We start from the raw sequence: 17,883 nt of genomic DNA on the forward strand, positions 1-17,883 counted from the left end.
TATTTTCAAAACTTAAAATTGGAATATGTTACAGACTAAATGCATAGATTAGAGATACACATAAAACAAAAATAAAAATATAGAGATTGGATGTTACACTTTTATTTTTTTAAGTTTAAAATAGGTAATAAAATTCATGTGGAGCTTTCAGTCATAAAAATGATTATAGTTATAAAATATATGGCAAATTAGAAATGTTTTAAAAAAAGAATGTAACTAATAAAGATATTATTACAATCATATATTATATATCATCAATTTATGATGGTAAATCTTCATTTTTTTAAATGAAGATACTTATGAAAATCATATTATAAGTAGGTTTATTTAATATCATTATGGATTTTTGATTTATTACCAAATTGTTTTTAAGCAAGAGTTTATGATACAAATGATTTTTTCAATTATATAAAATAGATTAAATTGAATTAAATACTAAATTTTAAATGAATTTCTACTTATCTCTACAATATTTTTGGTATGAATAAATAAATACCTAACTGGAATGAACAAAATTATTTTAAAAATTGTTATTTAATAATAATAGTTATTACATATTATTTTTATTAATTTCTTTTAATATTAAATAAAGTCATAACACCCATACTCCAATAACAAAAGTTCCTTATTTCTTACAACTTAAATACTAGCTGAGAGGTTATTATAAACTAAGTATATCATAAAAATGTATTTATGTGAATAAAAAAGCTTTATTAGACCTTTTAAAACAATTTATAAATGAAAAACACATTTAAATTTGAACTTTTAATCATGATAACAGAGATTATGCTTTATTATACTTTTTTTTAATATTAATATTTTAGTTAAGTTACTTGTGTAAGTACATTTTTGTTATACAAAACTTATTGAAAGTTAAAACAAATTAACAAAATGTATTAAGTTCATTTTGTAGTTTTGTACTAGAATTCAAAATAATTCAGAAGACGTTTTGAAATATACAACAATTATTGTTCATAAGACAATTTAGATATTAAAATATAAATGTTATCAATGTTATGAACAATGCAAAATATTTAAGAATTTTAGTAAATGGCATGAATTTTCTAAGAAAATCTTGTCCTGTTGATATCTAATTTATAAGTCAGATTCATCACAGACAATATTATGAACTATTCATTAATAATATAAAATGTTTTATACATTTTTAATTATGTCATTAGGTTGATAATAAATTTAAAATTATTGAGAAATGGCAACAAATTTTTGGAATAAGTTCAATCTAAATTAAATTTCCTATATTTTAGTTTGTTATTTCTTTGGTTTCCCATAACAAATATATCAATTACACACATACAATAAACATCTTATTATATACACCCATTATATCCAACTGGATTAAATGTAATAATCAACTTTGGTAATAGAATAATTATTTTTAGAATAATATATTATTCTAAAAAAAAATATTAAACAAAGTTAAATTAATAGCGTTATAAACCATAAGTTTAATTTCTTTTAAAAGCAATTACAGATATGAAAAAATTATATTATGATAAAATAAGTAAAATGAAATGTGCCGCTTTATCTTTTTACAATGTTAGAGTTTCCATCAACCACAAAATTTGATCCTTTTCATCCTGTAAAATAATTAAAACATATAATATTCAAAAAAAATTTTGTATTGAATTCAAAATATTTATATATATTTAATAATAAATTATTAACTATATATATATATGTATATTAAGAGGACGCCACACTTGCATATGTTGTCTTCGTCTTGCAAATGTAAAACTTAGCATAAACTGTTTTACATTGGAAAGAACTGAGAAGGTTACAATCATAATAACTAGGGCTAGGTTTTTTATGTAATGTAGTTGAAGCATATTTAAATGCTGTAATTTATCCCAGATTTAAAGTACGAGTACCTAACATTAACATTGTTTTCTTCTGTTTTATAATCACTGTTTATAATATGTTACACATTTTTAGAAATGTTTTGAATCATCCTTAAAACTAGGTTTTTTTAAACACTGTCGCTCAGATTTAATAATATAGAATATGTTTTACTATTATCTAGTTTCCTAGTTCTCTAACATTTACTAAAGACTGCGAAACTATTTAATACTCACTATTTATTATTTTTGAAAGAAGAGTAAAAACATAATATTGTACTAGTTATAATGGAATTTTAGGAATTTTCAACATTACTTTCCTAAAAACTTATAAAAAATATCTAAATTTAAATTGTTTATTCAAACTATTCAACTATGAAATAGATTGCTCTTTATTAGAAAACATTTCTTTTTAAATTCAATGCTAAAAGCATAGTCAATTATTTATTTTTCTTACAAAACACACATTCTATTTGTTAAATTAATTTACCAAAATATGTTAACTTCATTAAATAATATTCTGCTATATTTTTTTTTACTTTTTTATTTTTAATACAAAACGAACTTGCGATATTATTTCATTTTAAAATGTTATTAATTCTATTACTTTATTATTTATTACAACTATGCATTTTAATTTCATATTTATATAAATGTATTCTTATACCGTATACACATATTATTAATTCATATTGTACCTACAACTATAATATTTCAATATAATTTTTGTTAATGGTATTTCTGAAGTTTTGTTTCAATCATAACACAAAGATTGTTGATATTTGGTTACAAATATGTATTTTTTAGTCAAAAAACTATTAACGAAATATCTTGCCTGATATTTTGATTCATTTGAATATGAATCTCGTAATGATATCAATGCTTGCTTGAAATCCTCCACCGAAGAGCATATTTCTTTGACTTTGACTGGTGACAAACGGATAAGTTGATTCAATGTTGATAAAAACAACTCATGATGAAACGATTCAACATTTTTTTCCATGCCCATGATTATTGAACTAATAATTTCAACGACTCCATTATCAACATACAGTTCTGTAAATATTATTTATATTAAAAGCTGCATAGCAGTATTAATACTAATTATAACTTACCCGCTACATCATTACCCATATGACAAGTTGAGCAAATGATGAATACTGCTTTAATCTTCAATTTATCAATGGGTGATTTCAATGAATTGAGAATCAAATCTTTACCTCCAAGTTCAATGAATTGCCAAAACACAGGTATGTTTTGACGAACAAGACCTATAAAATGTAAATATTAAACAATTTATACTATCAAAATACAATGATTAGATCGATCACAACATATTAATTGTGACTCACTAGAAATCGCAGCTAGTGCCTTGACACGCACTTCATCATCGTTATCATTTTCCACCATAGATATCAAAGCTTTAAGATAATTTGTATTTTCCATGAACTTTTCCTGGCAGTATGGATTATTTTGAACCAAAGTAGAAATCAATTCGCATGTTTTGATGCGTACAGACGGATGTTCGGAACGGATGCAAGGTAAAAATATATGGAAACCGCCAAGCTTTTCAAAATCTGAAAAATACTTTGTTAGATTCATATGTTTATACGGATAAAAAAAAAAAAATGAAATAGAACATTGGTACCATTAGCATAATCAATATTGTCAACATATTCTGCAATAACATCAAACGCGAATTCGTGTTCCTCCACTTGTTTGTTATTGTCGAACAAAATGTTAATGGAATTGTTCATTTCCTCGTGCACATTGACTGACATGGTCGACAAAACATTTGACAGAAATTTCTTTCTCTATAAACATAAAAAAAAAAAACAATAAAACCATTCAACTATTAACAGCATAATTATTAACCATACTGACAATTGTATAATAATTTATAAATAGGTTGGAACCCCAATTAGATAAGTACCTAATGGAAAATTTTTAAACCTAACCTAAATGATACTGTTTAATATCTGAAGATAGTTGCATTTGCATAAGCAATAAAATAACAGAAAAAATATTGGGATAAATGAATTGCATTAAATTTGTAATAAGTAAATGTCCACTTATCGACATCTTATAACAAGCAATTTTATAATCATTCAACCAGATTGTAAACAATTGTAAAGCACAAAAATTAAATAATAACATTAAGGAAAAAAAATGCTTAACCTGTAATGGGTAACTGCTAGATAATGAGTTACGTAGTCTTTAGTCAGTAAAATTTAGATGAAAATTTTTTTTTTTAGAACCCACAATTGCAGTAATATGATTTTTAATACAACTTGATTAGTATAATACATTTAAATCTGGGACCCAACAATAACTCATATACGGGCTCATACAGTTAATCTCAGTATTCTGCAACTATTAGAATTAAAAATAAAAGCAGTAAATACTAAAAAATATCATAATCCTGGGCTAAGATGAATATCAATAGAAAGATAAATGCAGTGTACACAGTTTTCTGTAGTAAACAGTGATTTTTAGGTCATCGGTCATCATTGTAAGTCGGATATAATAACATTGGGTACCCGTTATCGTCGTCACGAGAGATACACTAGGTACCCAAGTGGAAAGTAGACAGATATACTCACTTCTTCAGTAAAACTACGCGCATCAATCTCTTGATGGATAGACATCGGCATTCCGTCAGACAAGTCAGTGGCATACTTGAATATGTCCTTATAGTTGCGCACCCGGTTCGGGTCGCAGATGCCGGACGCCACTCCAGTGCCAGTGACAACGGCAGCGGCAGCAGCGTCGTTGTCGTCGTCGTCATCGTCGTCGTCGTCAAAGATTTCGATAACATCTTCGTTTATATCGTTTATATTATGGGGCTGCATGTTGCGTCGGCTGTTTTCTAAACAGCGCTGCAAGTGGCGTTCGTGCTGAATATTATCCATTAAGTTTTGTGTGTGGTTGTTCATTATGTTCATGAGGCCGTGGTTGGGCCGATTAGCGCGTACTCTGTTTAAGATTTCTTCATCGTTTATGGTGTCGCGTTCGGCCAAGATGTCTTCTGTATTGGTCAGGTCGATGAGGGCGACATTGCCGGAGGTCGAGCGATTATTACTGCGTTGGTTATCGCTGAGACGAGGGATGTGGACGTAGTCCTCGATCGACAACAGCTCGACCACGCTGCCGTCCGGCAAGAGGCGTCGGTGAGGCGGCGGCGGCACGATGACTTGGGGCCCCGAGTCATCGTCGCTGGACGACGACGAACCGCCGATGTGGTCCTCCATGTGTTCACTTGGTTGAAGCTGACGGTGAAGCGACTAGTGACGACGTGCGTGAGCGCGTGACGATCGGCGAGTGACAGCGGTGGTGGTGGTCCGCGTCGGACGTACCGCTGCCGTCGGTGTGTACACCGCGCGTGCCTGTGGGTTGTGCGGCCGCGCCGAAATCAATCGCGATTCGCCGACGCGGCTGAGTATCGGACGAAAAATCGATACCGAACGAGAGCCAAAGGCAGCGGTGGCGAACGAAGCTGTGCGCGCCGTTTCGGCGGAGAGGGTCGCGAACAGCACGCGGTTTGAGCAAAACAGAACGCACCGAAACGCGGGCACGCTGATCGGCGTATGCGGATTGACTCGTACGACACTATCGGTTGTCGTCGAAATAATAGCTGTGCAGTGTTAATGTGTTATCGTGCGCCGCCGCCGCCGCCGCGATCAACAGGCCGGATTACGAGCGCGCGCTCTTTTTCCCGTTATCAACAACAACTACTACGACGTTTGTCGCCCGATAATACTTAGATTGTCGTTGTCGCGTAGAAGCTTAATTAATAAATATAATATATTATTTTTATTATGATGTCGTTGATTTCACGACAAATCAACGTCGATCGTTCGACGACACAGTAAATTTTAATTATTTCAATATTAAATTGAAAATGTGGTTGTCGAAAACTGCTTATCAGCAGCTGCTGCTATACTTCGGCGGCTGCCCGTTTTCGTTTTCGTTTTCGGCGAAGTGGATACTTTTACGTTATCCTTGCGTCCTTGATTTTCGTTTTCTGTCATTCGCGAGTTCGCGACTGCGTACATAAACATTAATATTTACATTAACCGATATTGATCGATGCGTTTTCGTTATTATTCTCAGCCAAGTTAATGGTATTAATTCTTGTCACGGTATCGCTGTATAGTATTTGGTTACCTACCATAAAAATGCCATTGCAATTTTTTTGAAATAAATGTTAGTTCCTCTACTACTAAATTTCATCGATGTAATAAAAAAAACGGAATCCAAATTTTAATTCACGATTATTATTCTAAAATATATATTATAATATTTTATATATTTATTTAATAGTAGTATAGTGGATCGTTTATAAACAAATTGTTCTTTCGAAACGAGTATACAGTGCAAACTAATCGGAACGACTTCGCAAACTAGTACCTATTACCAAAACCAAACTGTTCCATATGTATAATATGATGCACCGAATATTTCAATATATCGAATTGGATTTTGTTCAGTATTCTGTGTTAATCTACACGCTTAGACTCCTCTTTCCAACAGTTGTTCCTTTTTTCTACATATTTTAAACTGCATAATAATGCACAACATACCGAATATCGGATGCTTATTTAAACATGTATATATATTTTTAACTCGTTTATGCTTCTAATAATATTGCAGTAGGTATGTGTAAAGATGTATGTTTATTAAAATGATTAGGAATTTTTGAAATATAGAATTATAGTTGTCTATAATAATATTCACTTATCAATAACTATAATAACTGATACCAGTGATAAGTTGTTTGTTAAATTAATATATATATATTAATTAACTATAAGTTCTTCATTGGTCAGCGATCAGCCAGTATAATTAATGAAATATTAAAATATACATAATATATAATTAATTAAAGGCATTTATATCCGAGCTCTAAGTGATAAATAATGTGTGAATAATAATATACACAATATTAGCATAAAAGTATTTAATTTTCAGTACAATTAAATAATGGAATTGAAGACCGCGATTCAAACTTTCTACATTTTATTTAATATAGACAATTATAAAAATAAAATTATTATATATAAAAGTCAATAACTAACAACAAATTTAAGTTAATGACTACAATACCGTATGAATAAGTCGTTTAACTTCTTCGAAGATTAATACGTGAATAGAAATTATTATATACACATTATTAACATAAAAGTATTCAATTATTTAATTGTTCTGAAAATTAAATAAGTTTTTTACTGACGATGAAATTATTAAAATGAATAAGAAGAATGATACATATAACTTCTAAAACTGTTTAATTTAATTGTGAATACTTTGTACTACTTATGCTACGAGAGTCTATTAAGAAATACTTGAAATAAGTATTTAATCAGAATGTCCTGGGATGTGTATATAAACGTCAAAAGATGAAAAACGAAACTTATATTCTACTATTGTTGTACATACGAGTACAAACGACTAAAATAAACTGTGTATTCGATTCTGTTCTAAAGTAAACTTAAAGCAATATGATTGCAACAATGACTAAGGGTATTGATGTTATTATCTGTGATATTGCTCAGTGTTTATGCGACGGAACAAGCATACTTTTCGCAAAAAGATTTCATTAGCCAAATCAATGAAGAAGCAACTACATGGAAGGCAATTCGTAGATTGTTTGTGTAATTTTCGACAAATACATATTTTTATGTAGAATTAAATACTTCATAATAGTCTTAGTTTAATATCGAATAAAGTTGTACGAGAATAAAAGTATATAAATATTTAATAATTTTATTAGAATTAGAATTTGTGTCTTTATACACGATAAGCAGAGGATAAAATACTTCGGTTTTCAATTTCGAGAGTAAATTTGAATAGCAAATCGGTTCTAATGTTGAAAGTTTAAAATTAAAAACACCCAGTAATATTGTTTATAATCAAGAAAAACATAAAAAAAAAAAATTAAGTAAAAACTAAATTCCCCATAAGTATTTTACACTAAAACACAAAATCTAAAAAATATATAAAGGCAATTATTTTTTCTAAACAGTTTTAGTTCACTTATATTTAAACGATAAACAACAATGTTAATTATTTTGTAATAATTAAAAATCGTTATTCGTACTTGTACTTTTATTATATTATTATGAAATCTATTACTTAAACACAATGATATTTCTTATTTATTTTAAAATAATATACTAATATGCTATTAACTAATTTTACTATTTTTTGGTATTTATTTAGGTTGATAAAATGTTTTAAATATTTATATGTATACTAAACTTACTATAATAACTAAATACTAATAAATAATAATACTATAAAAAATGCAATTTTTTCGGAAAAAAATATATCAACCTATTGTTGTATTACCGAATTACTATAATTAAATAGATGACATTATAGCCATAGATATCCAAATAACATATCATAAAATATACTTAGTAGTTAGTAATATAAGCTGACATACCATATGCGCTTAGAATAGTATTTTTTTGTATACAATTACATATATATATATGATTGAATTCAAATTTAACACACCCATCATAGTTACTCACTCAACGTCTATAATTTAAAACAGAGCGGTATCCACTCGCCTGACTTTTTAATAATTGTTCATACTTATTAAAACATTATACAATTTTAGGCAGGCGTGAACTTCGATCCAAATATGCTAAAGGAACATTTTTTAAAACTTTTGGGATCTAAAGGAGAAGAAATTCCAAACAAAATTAATCATAAAATGTACAAGGTCGATGACAAAGCTTACGACAAATTATCCAGGAGAATTCCAAGGCAATTCGACGCTAGTGAAAAATGGCGAAATTGTAAGACAATTGGAGAAGTTCGTGACAAAGAAAATTGTGGATGGTGTTGGGTAAATTATCAATTGATCTGTGTAAAAGTTTTGAACATAAATTTTAAACAGATTATTTTATTAGGCAATGGCAACGAGCTCGGCGTTTGCCGACCGTTTGTGTGTGGCTACAAACGGAGATTTCAATAATTTTTTATCCGACGTAGAAATCACTTTCTGTTGTCATACGTGTGGTTTCGGATGTTATGGTGGTTATCCGATAAGGGCTTGGAAACATATTAAGACACACGGTTTAGTAACCGGAGGAAATTACAAATCCGAAGAGGTAGACGACTTGTTCGGAGAATAGTATTTATATTAATATTTTGTTAACTGTTCGCACGTTGTTTGTAGGGTTGTGAACCATACCGAGTGCCGCCTTGTCCTTACGACGAAGAAGGAAATAATACGTGTGCAGATCAACCAATGGAATCAAATCATAGATGCACAACAACGTGTTACAGAGATCAGGACCTCGATTACGACCAAGATCACAGATATAGTATGATTTATTTTGAAAATTGATTGCTCGTGGTCAAATGTGATGGATTTATTTAAGGTTTATAGCACGTAACTACTACCACCTAACTTACGGCAGCATTCAAAAAGACGTAATGACTTACGGGCCAATTGAAGCATCGTTTGATGTATACGACGATTTTCCCAGTGACGAGTCAGGTAAAATATAAAAAATCAGTATTCATCATTATCTACAACATTTTGCGTGTGAATTTACTTTCATACATTTGACGGGGTTTTTTTAGGCGCTTACGAGAGATCGGAAAATGCCTCATATTTAGTTGGACATGCTGTAAAATTGATTGGTTGTGGTGAAGAATACGGAGTACCATATTGGTTGATGATGAACTCATGGAACGAAGATTTAGGCGACCAAGGCTTATTCAAAATTCGACGGGGCACAAACGAATGTGGAGTCGATAATTCGACAATTGCTGGAGTACCAACTAATAAATTGTACTATTTATGGGAAAATACTACCATTTTTTTTTTACATTTAAATAAAATAAAATTTTCTTATAACGTTTTGTTCTTTTCAATTTCTCACCGGATATGATATTTTACAGCAGTATAATTTTTTATAAAATATTTTACTGTACATCTCATTCCTTTTATTTACCGAGTTACCTATTCTAGATATCCTCTTAGAAAATATTAAAAATTATATATCTACTTTTTATTGTTCCGAGAAAGAGGATATGTTAATAATGCAAAATATTGGTCAATGATTTTTAGGTACTTGAAAATCCATCAACCAACATTACTAAGTATATTTTATGATACATTTTTATCTTTTATTTCTATTGAAGTAATTTTAACGACAAAAATGTACAGTTTCAAAAAGTTCATAATTTACTTAGAAATAAAAATGTCAATAAAAGGCTATCCGGAGCCCTGGATAATTATCTTACCTTTAAATTTTATAACAGGTCAGTTCACTCTAATGTCAAAACTAACAGCACAATGCACGATATTGAAAATTGTGAACGAAAATTTGGTATGTCGCACGTATGTAAGACGGAGATAACACATGCGGGTTCTATGTCCTCTTAGTTTAGTACTTAATGTTTGGATTATGAATTTATGAATATTAATTAAAACGAGTAGGTATATCATATTTGAGTTTAAATTAAAGTAAGTTATACATAATACGTCAAAATGTGCTTTTTCTATTACTGTAGTTTATAATATATTTTATTTTAATATTTTAAATATACTTGGTTACCATACCTACCATATTCTTACGCATAAGAATTGGATACCTCTATTTGATAACTTCATTTTCAAATTGATTGGTAAGTTTTTCTTGAAATTCAGCAGTTAAAAATTAATAAAAGTAATTTAAATTTCGCCGACTTATGTTTTTTAATATTGTATTTTTTTTTGTTACAGTCAAATCTGTTATTCTACCTAATTTACACTTTTTAACTTTTATTTCTATTGAAGTAATTTTAACGACAAAAAAATTAATAACATCACATATCATTGTAATATAAATTTAATTATAGTTCCATCCTAAATTTAATAAAATAATAAAAAATTTATAAAAACAAATATAAGTATTTTAACATTGATAATGAATTAAATTTTCGATATTACAATTATAAAATGAGTTTCACATTAACATCCTATTTATAATGTATAATATATCAAGTATCTATATATTTATTGAATAAAATCTATATCATAATTGCACATGTGAGTTTATTATTTAAAAGTTCGAGGAAGAATTAAAATAGTATTAGTCTTAAGATACATAATTTTACTGTAAAAAAATAATAATTTAACAATTCCAATCTTTACCGTAATACACATGTTAGAGTGCAAAAAATAAAGAGTGTAAAATAAAAAAAATTGTTTAATTGTTTAACATATTACCTATACATAAAAAATTGTATTTAAAATCTAAATTATAAATGCCGTTTAAAAAAAAATCAATTTGTATAACATAATATGAACTATTCTTAAGTTTAGTTTATTTGTATTACATCAAAAACACTTTGTTATAACTCCGTATGAAAAAGAGCTAAGTAAAAATAATTCTTGTAATCACTTTAAATTTAGTAGATTACATTTAGTATATTACAAATACGGTTTTTAAAACGTAGTATTATAGCTACAATTATTATTTATAACAATACTTTTAGTATTTTTAAACAATCGATTTTGCACTTACACCTTGTCAGGGAGCAACTTTTCTTTTCTCTTTTATTTTTAATCGTAAAGAATATTTTTTACAATTTTCACAGTGAATTTAGATATAACACTTCCATAGTATTATATTGCAATAATCATCATATTTTTACGTTAATTATTTCATAAGAAATTACCAGTTTAAGTCGAACTACTCAAAATGTTGTTGCAGTCACCCCACTTCACCTTACTTGAAATTCTGTCAGCCAATATTACCAAGTATAATTTATGATACAAGTGCTCGTGTGTTTATTTGTGTGTGTGTGTGTGTGTATATGTTTAGATCGAGAAAGAATTTAAATATGATTAGTCAGAAGGAACATCAATTTACTGAAAAAAATAACGATTTAACAACTCCATCTTTACTATAATACATATTATAATATGTTAGAGTACAGAAAGACGTCTTAGACAACATGGACTTGACAAGATATGAAAAGATGTCAAATTAGTAGGTAACCGCTGAAGGTAAAAATTACAAATAAATGTTTTTATTAAAAAAAAAAAAAAAAAAAATGATAGCTTTTTCCTATAAATAGCACAATTTATTAGTTGGTGACTGGTACTCCAGCAGTTGTCGAATTATCGACTCCGCATTCGTTTGTGCCCCGTCGAATTTTGAATAAGCCTTGGTCGCCCCAATCTTCGTTCCACGAGTTCATCATCAACCAATATGGTACTCCGTATTCTTCACCCCAACCAATCAATTTTACAGCATGTCCTCCTAAATATGAGGCATTTTCCGATTTCACGTAAATGCCTAAAAACCGTCAAATTTATGAAAGTAAATTCACACACAAATTGTTGTAGATAATGATGAATACTGATTTTTTATATTTTACCTGACTTGTAACTGGGAAAATCGTCGTATACATCAAACGATGCTTCAATTGGTCCATAATTTATGACGTCTTTTTGGATACTTGAATAGCTAAGGTAGTAATGGTCTCTCGCTAAAATCATAATTTCAACAATTACGGGCGTATTTAACTTTATGTCATAAACTTCAAAGGTGAGTATTAATTAGTTCAAAAGTTGAAGTTAAGTTTATTTTTTTATTTAATAAGTTAATTAGTTAAATTTACCGTAGAAATATCTTAGCTTTTATCAGTTGATTTAAAATTAAGCCATACAGTTGAATTTGTTTTTAGGCATTTTTGGTTTTTATTGTTTTACACACAAAATCAATGTTTTAAACAAAAATTATTCAATACTACGATAATTTTAAAATAACTACAATTTCTGCTCAAGTATAATTGAAGAAATTAAAAAGAACATCATCTTAATTTTTGTAAACAACTTATCGACAAAGCTGGGCAAGTTAATTAATTATTTTAATTCTTTGAATTAAGTTAATACATAAGTTAAGTTTAAAGTTAAAAGTTACTTTTCTTATTTATTTAACTCGTTAAAAATTATTTGCTAAGAAGTAACTTATTTTATTTAAAAAAAGTTACTTTTCTTTTTTCATGTAAAATTTATTGCATGAATGGTTACAAAAAGCAATACGAACAAAATGTTATGAATAACTTATAATTATCGACGACATGTTGAATTGATTGCTAAATAATTAATATGTTAAAATCATTATAGGTTTTCTCGTTTAGTTAGAAGTTACTTAAAAGAAATGTAACTCATTGAGTAACTTAGTTAAAAATAACCTAACTTTAATTATTTAATTCGTTAAAGCCCATCCTTGCTTATTAGATTTTAAAAAATAGATTTATTTTTTTTAAATTAAATAGAGTTAATATACTTTTCAATATTAATATTAAACTTAGGAAGTTAAATTCATTATTTGCTTACTATTAAATTCTAACTCAACGAATTTGTGTTCACTTAACATAATTTCAGTTAGTTATTATTTATTTTCATTACCTACCCACCTTTGATAAATTATAAAAATAAATTATACTGTATCTGTGATCTTCATTAAAATCGAGATCTTGATCTCCATAACACTTTCTCTTGCATTTGTGATTTGATTCCATTGGTTGACCTGCACACGTATTATTTCCTTCTTCGTCATAAGGACAAGGCGGCACTCTGTATGGTTCACATCCCTAAAAACGGCTGTATGTTACTTGCGTCCCAAAAATAGGTATATTTTTCAAGTAATAAATTTGACTGGTAACTTGCATCCTGTTTCAAAGACGCAAGTCGTCTGTATAATTATTATTGGTATTATCTGCGAAAATTTATTGTATAGACTGTATAGTGTCACTAAAATCGATAGTTCATCAAGTATACTGTATAATAAATTAATTAACCTCACTATTTATAAGATTGGGACAGTTCGGTTTGTAGATACAATTTATCTATACCAATCGTGGTATATCATGATAATTAATTAGATACATTATGGTATATTATATTTATAATCATTAAAGCATAAATAAAACAACAAAACATTACAAAAAAAACATTTAAATTTAGAATAGGTACTTAAAAACAAATCGAAAGTTTAAAAAAACACGAAATTTTACCATTAAATTTTATAATAAACGTTTCATTTATACTATAATTGAAATGAACTACAATTATTATTATCATGATAAAATTTAAAACATTTTATGTATTTATATGAATGACATGATAACAATATGATTTTATGAAACTTTTATATTATAAATTAAAATAAATATCAATATATTTTTTTATTGACATACTGATATCGATCATATTTTCTGGACGCGGTTTGGTTATAAAAAAAGGTATACTGGGACGCAAATAGGCTATGATCCTTTTTGAATTTTTTTTGCGGAATGTAAGTCACCCACTGATAATAATTTCGGATGCAAGTAGTATGCACCGCTAAAACAACTGATGAGCGGTTAACTAAAATATATAATATACGGAGTGTCCCACAGAGATCTGACAAATGAAATAACTTTTGTTCTAATCAATATTTAAAAAAAAAATTCTTTTAAATATAATTCATAGTCACTTGCGCTACATTTTTAGTATACATTTTTTATTTTTTATTTTTTATTACTGAAAATAAAAAACTAAAAATTTGATAAAAAAATTTCCAAAATATTCAAAAAGAGCCAATTTGTGAATCTAATCAAAAAAAAATTTAGATGGTAAAAACATTTATTTAAGTCCAGTGGCTGATTTTTTACAATTTTTTTAAATATAAATATTTTTGTTAAGTAAATTACGATCTAGTTTATGTAAAACAATAAAAAAAATAGTTAGATTTTAACATGCACCTATTTAAAAATGTTTATTTAAAATATTTTTAAAAAAAATTATATTTTTTGAAATTATGATGTTTCTAACATAAAATAGAACGTAATTTACCTAACAAGAATATTGATATTTAAAAAAATTGTAAAAAATTAGCCACTCAACTTAAATAAATGTTTTTACCATCTAAATTTTTTTTAAAATCAGATTTACAAATTGTAATAAAAAAATACTTAAAGTGTAATTCAAGTACCTAATATGACTTATATTTAAAAGAAATTTTATAAAAATATTGATTAGAACAAAAGTAATTTCATTATTTCATTTGACAGATCTCCGTGGGACATCCTATACATAAAAACACGTTTACGAAATAGTCATACATACCTCTCCAGATTTATATTCTCCTCCGGTTACTAGACCGTGTTTTTTAAAACGTTTCCAAGCTCTTATCGGATAGCCACCGTGACATCCGTTACCGCATAAATGACAGCAGAAAGTGATTTCTTCGGCGGATAACAATTGATTGAAATCTCCATTTGTAGCTATACACAAACGGTCAGCAAATGCTGAGCTCGTTGCCAATGCCTAATAAAATAACTCATTTAATATAACCCTATAACTTAAACACGAGCTCGTAAAAATTTTTATTTAATATACCCAACATGATCCACAGTTTCCTTGGTCTCTGACTTCTCCGATTGTTTTGCAACGTATCCATTGTTTTCTCGCATCAAATTTTATGGGAATTTCCACATACGAGTTGTAAGCGTCATCCTCGGTCTTGTACATATTATAATTAACTTTGTTTGGAATTTGTACTCCTTTAGATCCCAAAAGTCTTAAGATGTGTTCTTTTGGTGTACTTGGGTCAAAATTAACACCGGCCTAATTTATTAAATGTGTTCAAGCAATTCAATTTGACTCATTAAAGATTGATTTTAAGAATATTATATGAGTCTAAGTGGAAATATGTCTAATAATAACTATATTTTAAATATTTCCTAAATTTTAATCATTTCTTATAATTTTATATTTATTTTTTTTTTTATATTTCTTACTTCTTATAGTTACTATACATCTAAATAAATGACTTCGAGCAGTATAAAAATAATATTTTACATAGTATATAATCGAGCTTACAAGCTTAGGATTAATTCTATAATTTAATATTTTGTGCGCAAACGATTTCCGAGTTTCATATAGAAAATTTTAAAATTTACCTAAACTATTTGCAATCCTAATTTTATTTACACTACCCAGTTGTTTTAAAATATAAAATTACTAAATATATTTCAAAAAATGTATTTAATTTATTAATATAGTTTATGTTATATTTTTATTACTTACTATATAGTATATAATACACCTATACAAATTACAATAATTAAGTATGACATGTTTCTACGAAATAAACATGTTTTTTTAATTACCTTCCATGTTGTTGCCTTTTTGTTGATTTTGTTAATAAAATCTTTTTCCAAAAAATATGCTTGTTTCGTCACATAGATACTGATTAAAATAATAAATACTAAAGGTATTATCCGAACCATTATTAAAATTGTATTTTCTAAATTTATAACAAAAATAAAATAAAGTATTCACTGTATTGCAGTCTGTGAGTACAACAATAATACAACAAGTTTCATTATTCAAATATTGTACTACATTTATATACATTTCATACTCTCGACATTATGTTATTAAGTATTTCTCAGAAAAAACTTTTATAAAATTGTCAAGTGTTTGTATACTAAATAATATAAATAATCTATTCAATTGAGAATTCCATAGCCATTCTATAATACACTGAAAATATTAAAAATATTAAATTCCTATGAGTAAATCCCACTTGAAAATTTACGTTTAAGTACAACTATTTTTTTTTATCTAGTTTATATTAAGTTTTGATAGCGTCTCGGTTACTTGTCTCAATGTTATTATCAATTGAAAAGTTATATAAAAACCAGAAGTTAACACTTCGCATTGGAGGACTATTTAAGTACTTACCGATAGTAATAATATTTTACAAAAATAAAACATTTTAAATGCATTTTTGTATACTCACGGAGTGCTTTATTTACAGTATTTATTACCTATATTTTATTATATAAGCAAATTTATTATTAGTATTATGTTTTTCGAATGATTCAATCAATATAAGGCCTAGGGTAGGTCAATTGGAACATAAGTCCTAGGTCACGCGCGAATTTTTGGTTCCACGCTTATATCGTGAAAACTGGGTAGCTAAGTATAAAAATTTGTTTGCTAGGAGAAAATTCCTGAGACAAGATTTCAGCTAAATTATTCTTATAGATGTCTATAAATATATACAATGCAAAATAATAATATATATTTAATATACGTAGGAAGTCACAGACGTCAGAGTATACTTTTATAAGCATTTAAAGTTTGCATTTTTACAAAATTTTTAAAAATCACGAAAATTTGCAAATTACTTTTCAGTTGAAAATATATTAAGTGTAAAATTTTAACAGCTTAGAATTGAAAATTTATTAAAAAGTTATGTAGTTCATAATTAAACCAAAAACTTTAAAAATATATAAATATAATTTTTTTTTTTAGTCATTTTAAGTTTAAATTGGGACAAAATTATATATTTGAATTGTGAATAACAATACTCATTATTTTTTTTATAATTTAATAAAAAATAAATAATATGATTCACGGGACATAAAAATGTTACGTATTTTATATAAACAATTAAATATATTTCAAATATTTTCTACAAAAATTAATTTAACCTACTTTAGTATACTAGTACGTAATAAAATAAATTACTTTACTAAAAAGCAATATTAAAAAGTATATTATAAAATATACTAATATTAACTTAACTTCTTAAAATAAAAATTTAATTTGTAACTTTAATTTTAATTAAAAATCAATTTACTTAAAATAGTAGTCAAATATTAATAGAAATCCAAATGTAACTAGTCAGTTAAAAAATTTAAATTAATTAAAATTTTTAAATTAATTTTAACCTTTTAATTATTTAATGTCAACCTTGATTTTTACATTTTACTATTCGATATAAAAAAATACTTCATATGTAAACAATACAATATTAAATAAGAATATATTTTCTTACTCTATAACTACTAATTAACTAGAGCACATAGAACATAATATACTTAGAAACGGATACAATTTAAAATATCATTATTATAATATTCACTAATAATATTTTATTTCTATGTTTAACATAGCTCAACCGTAGCATTAACCATCAAAATACTATGCGAGTATACCTATATATAGGTA

At 27.2% G+C, this 17,883-nt stretch overlaps 3 protein-coding genes across 3 annotated transcripts; 1 reads left to right on the top strand and 2 right to left on the bottom strand.

Annotated features, from left to right (window-relative positions):
- Nucleotides 1-1,442: 1,442 nt before the first annotated feature.
- LOC113556874 lies at nucleotides 1,443-5,497 on the bottom strand. Its single transcript, XM_026962079.1, has 6 exons — nucleotides 4,460-5,497; nucleotides 3,505-3,670; nucleotides 3,209-3,433; nucleotides 2,972-3,127; nucleotides 2,692-2,912; nucleotides 1,443-1,598 (listed from the first exon to the last, which is right to left on the bottom strand). Exons 1-6 carry the CDS (start codon nucleotides 5,105-5,107, stop codon nucleotides 1,551-1,553), a joined length of 1,464 nt encoding a protein of 487 aa, XP_026817880.1. The 5' UTR covers nucleotides 5,108-5,497; the 3' UTR covers nucleotides 1,443-1,550.
- A 1,882-nt stretch (nucleotides 5,498-7,379) lies between these two features.
- Nucleotides 7,380-10,266, top strand: LOC113557573 (cathepsin B-like cysteine proteinase). Its single transcript, XM_026963148.1, has 7 exons — nucleotides 7,380-7,490; nucleotides 8,485-8,715; nucleotides 8,780-8,980; nucleotides 9,049-9,196; nucleotides 9,262-9,372; nucleotides 9,459-9,669; nucleotides 10,143-10,266. Exons 1-7 carry the CDS (start codon nucleotides 7,386-7,388, stop codon nucleotides 10,264-10,266), a joined length of 1,131 nt encoding a protein of 376 aa, XP_026818949.1. The 5' UTR covers nucleotides 7,380-7,385.
- A 1,486-nt stretch (nucleotides 10,267-11,752) lies between these two features.
- LOC113559345 (cathepsin B-like) lies at nucleotides 11,753-16,221 on the bottom strand. The gene is made up of 6 exons (XM_026965045.1): nucleotides 16,032-16,221; nucleotides 15,259-15,486; nucleotides 14,986-15,186; nucleotides 13,322-13,469; nucleotides 12,249-12,359; nucleotides 11,753-12,166 (listed from the first exon to the last, which is right to left on the bottom strand). Exons 1-6 carry the CDS (start codon nucleotides 16,149-16,151, stop codon nucleotides 11,955-11,957), a joined length of 1,020 nt encoding a protein of 339 aa, XP_026820846.1. The 5' UTR covers nucleotides 16,152-16,221; the 3' UTR covers nucleotides 11,753-11,954.
- Nucleotides 16,222-17,883: the final 1,662 nt, after the last annotated feature.

Source organism: Rhopalosiphum maidis, chromosome 3 (genome assembly GCF_003676215.2).
Source record: "Rhopalosiphum maidis isolate BTI-1 chromosome 3, ASM367621v3, whole genome shotgun sequence".
NCBI classification, from domain to species: Eukaryota; Metazoa; Arthropoda; class Insecta; order Hemiptera; family Aphididae; genus Rhopalosiphum; species Rhopalosiphum maidis.

Coding starts and splice junctions, on each gene's coding strand:
- LOC113557573 (XM_026963148.1), top strand. CDS start 7,386: ATGTTATTATCTGTGATATTGCTCAGTGTTTATGCGACGGAACAAGCA. Junction 8,716..8,779: donor AAAATTGTGGATGGTGTTGG/GTAAATTATCAA, acceptor TTATTTTATTAG/GCAATGGCAACGAGCTCGGC. Junction 8,981..9,048: donor GAAATTACAAATCCGAAGAG/GTAGACGACTTG, acceptor CGTTGTTTGTAG/GGTTGTGAACCATACCGAGT.
- LOC113556874 (XM_026962079.1), bottom strand. CDS start 5,107: ATGGAGGACCACATCGGCGGTTCGTCGTCGTCCAGCGACGATGACTCG. Junction 2,913..2,971: donor TATGGGTAATGATGTAGCGG/GTAAGTTATAAT, acceptor TAATATTTACAG/AACTGTATGTTGATAATGGA. Junction 1,599..2,691: donor CAAATGAATCAAAATATCAG/GCAAGATATTTC, acceptor ATTATTTTACAG/GATGAAAAGGATCAAATTTT.
- LOC113559345 (XM_026965045.1), bottom strand. CDS start 16,151: ATGGTTCGGATAATACCTTTAGTATTTATTATTTTAATCAGTATCTAT. Junction 15,487..16,031: donor AAAAGGCAACAACATGGAAG/GTAATTAAAAAA, acceptor TTAATAAATTAG/GCCGGTGTTAATTTTGACCC. Junction 13,470..14,985: donor GAGAATATAAATCTGGAGAG/GTATGTATGACT, acceptor AGCCGTTTTTAG/GGATGTGAACCATACAGAGT.